This window comes from Galeopterus variegatus, unplaced genomic scaffold (genome assembly GCF_000696425.1).
Source record: "Galeopterus variegatus unplaced genomic scaffold, G_variegatus-3.0.2 Scaffold5707, whole genome shotgun sequence".
In the NCBI taxonomy this organism is placed as follows: Eukaryota; Metazoa; Chordata; class Mammalia; order Dermoptera; family Cynocephalidae; genus Galeopterus; species Galeopterus variegatus.
The window spans coordinates 75211-81876 of record NW_007731818.1 but is presented as its reverse complement, the minus strand read 5'-3'; the positions used below and the strand labels follow the sequence as shown (position 1 = coordinate 81876).

The following is a 6666-nucleotide window of genomic DNA, read 5'->3' as shown; positions in this document are numbered from 1 at the left end:
GCCACAGCCATTGGCCTCTGAGTGCCCTGCGGTCTGTGGAGAAGGGCCTGTTGCCACCCACACCTGAAATCACTGTGAGCGTCCCTAAGTTTTGTACAAAGGAGGACTCTGCTTCTCCTTTCACCTTTTCATTCCCAGCATCTTTTTGTTTCCCCACTCAAATGTCTGCAAGACTGAAAAGCTTTTGAAAAATCAGACTTCAACAAAAACACCACCCCTACTAAGCATTAAAATAGCCTCATCTCCACACTCTCTAAGTAGCCATTGGCCTCTAGAAAACACATAAGTGGGGGTGGGGGACCTGCCAGGGTGGCAGGGGGTGTGGAGCGTGAGCCCCTGGGTCTCCTGCAGCCCTGCTCTGGGATCTGGTTTGCCCTGGGGTGCTCGCCACCTGTTCCTGCCCTTGCAGTTTGCAATGTGAACACATGACCTTGCTCTTACGTCTCACTGCCCTGCTGAGGATTACAGTTAATGCTAAGGACCTAGGGCTATTGGTTCCATTTCTGACTTATTCTATGCTATTTGCAGCAGCAGGTGGAGCATTGCACCAGAGCCATGCCATAAAGAGAGGCTACCTGAATTCCGATGGAGGAGCATCGGCTCTTGAGGAACTCCTCAGCCTTGGACACCAGAACGGCCTTGTCACTGGTCCGCACGGAGCTGCTCTGGCTATCTGAGGCATGGCGCTGGGCCGCAGCCGTTTCCAGAGCTAGATTCATGGCCTTGTTGCTGTCCAGACTGTCTGTGGAGTTGTAGAGGCCACGGCCATCCTGGGGCCACGGGGACATTCTCTGGGCGCGGCTGTCCTGGTAGGCATCCTGGGTGGACTCAGTGCTGCTTTGAGCCGTCACCGAGATCAGAGGCTTGGAGGTGGTACGAGGAGGTACTGGTGGGGGTGTTTTTTTGTAATTCGTATATGAGACAGCTGTAAGAAAGGGGGGAAAAAAACCCCAAGTCAACAAGTGTACTTCACCTCCATCAGCCAACACGCTCACACTCTATGGTCAAGAGAGCAGGTCTCTTCCTGGATGTCTAGCCTAAGAAAATGATGCAAACTATGGGCAAAGCCAGTCTACATGGATACATCTGTAACAGCAAAAAATGATGAAAACACCTAAAAATCCAGCAGTAGAGACACAATTAAGCAATATCTGTTTGGCAGGACAGAATGTGGCATACCATCATTTCTATGCAGGTCACGGCATTGTGGGAAATGCTGTCTGCATGGATGAAGGTAGAATATATTTGTACAGAAAATCTGCATATGAGAAAAAGTTACTTAGCAGTACATAAAAATGTTAATCATGGTTATCTTTGAGTGATAATATGGGTATTGGTTTCTCTTCCATTTGTCTGCATTTTCTAAAAATGTTTATAATGAATATTTTTTTTATAATGGAGAAAATACACAATATCAGAAAATTATTTGCTTCCCTGTAAGTACACACTCACTGGGGATAAGTTGTCCCATTGAAAAGGGTCACCAGGTCTATAAATCCTGGGCCCAGATCACTTTCACCTCGTGACCATTTACCTGCCATTTCACCTCCTCCTAAACTTGCATTGCCTGTAAGAATTCTTACACAAAGGAAAAATAAATGCATTTGGACATAAAAATTGTATTAAATACCTTTTAGACACTACCCCAAATTCAGTAGATATATTTGCCAGGGCTCAGGGTATTATTTTCACAGTAAGGATGAACTGCTCCTAATATTCCCTTTCAATATGAGTTGGTTTTCCATTACAGTTGGTTACTTTTCTTTATGTTGAAAGGAAGAATGGATAAAGTGCTTCTTGAAGGGAGTCCAGGCTCTCAGCACCCCCGCCCCCCACCATCACAGGTGAAGGCAGCAGCAGGGGCTGCTCCTCACGTTCAGCAACAGGACGTTCACATGCACACAGGCGGCTTCTGGAGAGGTCTTTAGTGTCATCTGTGAGGACAGAGTGAGCAACGATTTTCATGAGGGACTTTCAGAATCCGTGCCCCGAGAAGCACTGGCCTGCGGCCGCAGGTGGAAACACCACTTCCAGTATTCCCTTCCTGTGCATTCCAGCCCACGTTCCTACTTGTTATCCCCTCCTCTAATTATACCATCTGTAAGAATGGCATTTCCTAAAAAAATTCCCAGATGGTATCCCAAATAAACACCAATAAATAACAAAACAGAATGAGTTTATCATGTTAAGATGATTGAATTTTAAGGCATAAAAGCTGCATATTAAAATTTATGAAATGAATTTTTAAAAGAACGCATTGGAAAGAAAATATGAAGGATAGAAAAGTGTTGAAGAACTTTGCTTACACCAGGGAAACTAGAATACTCTTTTTTCTTTCTGACTTTTCTCCCTAATTTTAATGGACCTCTTGAGGAAAATTGTTGAAAACTAACAATATTCAAGGCACTATTTTAGGAGATTCGGAAATGTACAAAATAACGTTCCCAACCTCAAATGCTTACAAGCTATTTGGAGTTTCAATTATAAGTAATTAGGTTATCTTAAGTGGAGGCTCTTCGTTTGGCAAAGGAAATAGGGTTGGCATTCTCCCAGCCCACCGGGGTGTGGGTCTCCCAGAAATACCTCGCCCATCCTGTCCCCCGTCCGTCCTCTAGACTCTGGGTCACTTCCCCTGAATCACCCGCCTCCACCAGGGCCACTTGAACACGCACATCCATGACTTGCCCCTTCTTGGTGTCTAAGTTGCTGAAATTGTGCGCCTGACCGAAGACGACCTTCATCCCCACACGATTTCAGCGGATCGTTGACCTCCGACCCTTGCCGTCCTCCAGAAGCGCTGTGCCTCCCCGGCGACGTTCCTGTCCCCTGACCGCACCCTCTGACTTCTCTCCCGCTCTCGCGTCTTCACGCTCTTGGCCCAGTGGGATTTCACTTTCTTCCCTGCTCATCGCAGCCTTTTAACCTCCCGCACAGACCTTTGCCAAGCCCCTCCCTGCCGGGACGGGACGTGTCGCGGGGCAGGCACACGGGAGGCGCCCGAGCGCAGCTGAGCCACCGGCGCCGCTGAGGCTCCTGGAGGACACAGCGGCAGCGAGCCCCTCGCTCACGGCCTCGCGGGCCCTGCCATCCCCACGTCGCGTCTGTGCCTAGAACCCCCGGCCCCCATGTCCCTTACTCACAGCGGCCACCTGGGCCTGCTGTAGGGGAAGCGCAGAGGCCCCGCTGAGTTCAGGTCTGTCCCCGGGGCTCTGCCGAACGTGGCTTACCCACTTCCGACCCCCTGGCCCCTCATTTACGGAGAGTCCCCAACAGGTGGTTAAGGACGCTGGGCGGGTGTCCCACCCTGCCAAGCTGCAGCTTCCGTCTGTGACAGGCATAGAGCAGCGCCGCCTCGGGAGCGTTTGCAGCGAGGACTGCGGCGCCTGCCCGGGTGCGGCTGTGGCGCCGCCTGCTCCTTTTCCGAGTCCTTCTCAGTCCTGACCTTTAAACCTGCCTGAAAAGCCCCTCTGCTTCCCCCAGGACAGACTCGTCTCCTTACCCTCCCCTCTTTTCAGTTGCTGTGTCCTTAACTAGTGCCCATCACTTCGCTGCTGATCACCCCCACGCTCCAAACCCAAAGGCTGCCCTCAAGCTTCCCCTCCCTGGCTTCAAGCCTCTGACTTCGTGGATCTGATACGGGAGGTGCTCAGTTTCTCCTGGCTTGGGTTTCAGGAAAGCTTTTGGGTTTTCAGCCACTCCCTGAGGCCTCAGGCCCCCTCCCCCAGATCTGGCCTACAGGAAAGTTACTGTTGCCAGTTAGACCTATTTTTAGCACTAACAGGGGAAAATGAGACCACAGGGGCTGGATTATGCAAATCCAGTGGCTGGGCAGGCACAATAGCGCAGAATATTTTTGAATATGCCTGGTGCATGTGATAGGGTCTGACCAAGGAACAGGCTCCAGGAAAAGACTGAGGATGTGCAAGACTACATGTTACACGACTAGGAGTCACCCCTTTAATTGAATATTAATTAGATAGAGAAACTACAAAAGCGGAATCCCAGCAGATGGCAGGGTTGTTGGTCACTTTCCTGGAGGCAGCCTGCACTTGCTGGCTGAAGTGTGTACACTTTACTTTGTATCAAACTTACTTTCAGCAAGCAGCTGCTCACCCTCTTGAGCCAGCCCACACTCTGTACTGGACTTTAAGGATATGTTTGTTGTCTTACTGTTAGACTTGATGTCTGCACTGAGCTTACGTTTGTGTTAAGCTTGGTGTGGGCTCTGCTCAGTCTCTGGAGCTAGGCTGCACTCTCTGTGGAACCTGTATTTCTTATCTGTTATATTACACTTGTTCTCACTTTCTACCATGACTCTGCCCTTGAATTCTTTCCTGTGGCAGAACCTGGTAAGAGGACTGGGTGGATTGAGGCCGACTATCAGGCCCCTGGACCCTACCTCCGACATCAGATCCTCATTTCTTCCTTGAAAATTGTTCCTCCTACATTTACTAACGGGTCACTTTTTTCTGTTTCTCCAACTTCTATGACATGTCCCCATTCCTGTGTCTTCAATTGCTGCCTTTTACAGTGACTCCAAAATTTACAGTTATCACTCCACATTTTTCTCAAGCTCCAGGTCCCTGCTATTGGCATAGACTTATTTCATTGTATGTAACACAGTTTTCTCAGACTCAGCATATTGGTGCCCTGTCTGGGAACTATCTTGTGAGTGGCGTCCCCCTCAGAGCTGGCTGGGTGCTCTCAGGCCCCTCAGCTCTCAGTCCCCATACCCAATCTTTCTTTGAGTTCAATCAATGATGCTGGCACCCTGTATGTTCCACTCTCTTCCCTCCTACAGTCCTAGGTCCTAGAGCATCTCCTCATCTCTCTTTTCTGCCATTGCAGGTTCTTAAATCCCCATCCTGCCCCGGCCTCTCCCTCCTCTGGACCATCCTCACACAGCCACCAAGGGACGGTGGGAACAGACATCGCTGTGGTCTCTCCCTGGTGCCTGTCTTCTCACACCAGTCCCTCTCCTTGGAATCTCCACCTCTTCTTTCCCCCTGATCTCCATTTCATCTCTGTATGGGAGGTCTTCCTGAGTCCTTCCTGATTCAGGCAGAGGTGATCTCTCCCTCTACCCCATGTGGGGTCTTGTGCTTCTCTCTCCTGCATCATTTCTTTTGTGGGGTACTATTTATTAGACTCTGGACTTTTTCAGATTGGGGAGACCTATAGCTTGGTTTCCTCAATACCCAGGGCTTGAAGCATAACTAGGACTGAACAGTTTGCTGAAAAATCCAGTAACATTGCAGTATGGCCAAGGTCACTCAGGAGAGAGAGGTCACAGTAACCATGGAGATGCAGCCCTATTATGGGGGCTTAACAATTTCAGAATAGTGCATTGCAAGTAAATTGAAGTAAAATAAAAGTCAAAGAAAAACTCATTCTTCAAGAAGGTTATTTTTGGCAATAAAAAAATCTATAAATTTGTGCTTCTTGAATAATGAAGCTAGAGGAAAATGACCCATGCCATTTTAAGATTATTTTAACTATGTGTAGGGTGAATGAAGAAAAGCATTGGAAGGTTCTAGTATGAATAAGACTCCTAGATAGTCACTAAACAAACAACTAAGCAATAAATCCCTAGGAATAAAATTAACCAAGGAGGTGAAATATCTCTACAAGAACTACAAACCACTGTGGAGAGAAATTAAAGAGAACACAAAAAAAATGGAAAGACATCCCATCTCTTGGATTGGAAGAATTAACATTGTGGAAATGTCCATTCTACCCAAGGCCATCTACAGATTTAATGCAATCCCCATCAAAATACTAATGACAATCTTTGCATAAATAGAAACCACAATCCTAACATTCATAAACCCTGAATAGCCAAAGCAATTTTGAGCAAAAAAAATAAAGCCAAAGGCATAACACTACCTGACTTCAGACTGTACTACAAAGCTATAGTAACCAAAACAGCATGGTATTAAAAACAGATGTACAGACTAATGGAAGAGAATAGAGAACCCAGAGATCAACCCACATACTTACAGCCAACTGATCTTTGGCAAAGGGACCAAGAGCATACATTAGGGAAAAGAGTGCCTTTTCAATAAATGCTTCTGGGAAAATTGGACATCAACATGTGGAAGAATGATCCTAGACCTGTACCTCTTGCAATATATCAAAATCAACTGAGATCTGAAACTGTAAAACTTGTAAAAGAAAACGGGAAAAACACTTCAGGGTGTAGGACTGGGGAGAGAGACTTTATGACTATGACCCCAAAAGCACAAACAACAAAAAGAAAAATAAACAAATGAGATTATGTCTAAGTAAAAAGCTTCTGCACAGCAAAGGAAACAATCAAAAGAGTGAAAAGACAACCTACAGAATGGGAGAATATATATGCAAACTATACATCTGACAAAGGATTAATATCCAGAATATACAAGGAACTCCCAACAACTTAACAGTAAAAAACCAAGTAACCCAATTAAAACATGGGCAAAGGAGCTGAATAGGCATTTCGCAAGGGAAGATATATGAACAGCCAAAAGACACATGAAAAAATGCTCAACATCACTCAGCATCAGGGAAATGCAAATCAAAGCCACACTGAGGTATCACCTCACCCCAGTTAGACTGGATATTATCAGAAAAACAGAGAATAACAAATGCTGGTGAGGATGCAGAGAAAGGGGAACCCTCCTACAC

The 6666-nt window shown here is 46.8% G+C and overlaps 1 protein-coding gene across 1 annotated transcript in view; it reads right to left on the bottom strand.

Moving 5' to 3' along the window:
- DLGAP2 (discs, large (Drosophila) homolog-associated protein 2) overlaps positions 1-6666 on the bottom strand; it is a gene marked incomplete at its 5' end in the record, with an annotated part of 84361 nt that overhangs the window by 34880 nt on the left and 42815 nt on the right. The window contains one exon of the mRNA XM_008589870.1: positions 576-925. Coding sequence (XP_008588092.1) covers positions 576-925 — 350 coding nt within the window. The remainder of the gene's footprint in view (positions 1-575; positions 926-6666) is intronic.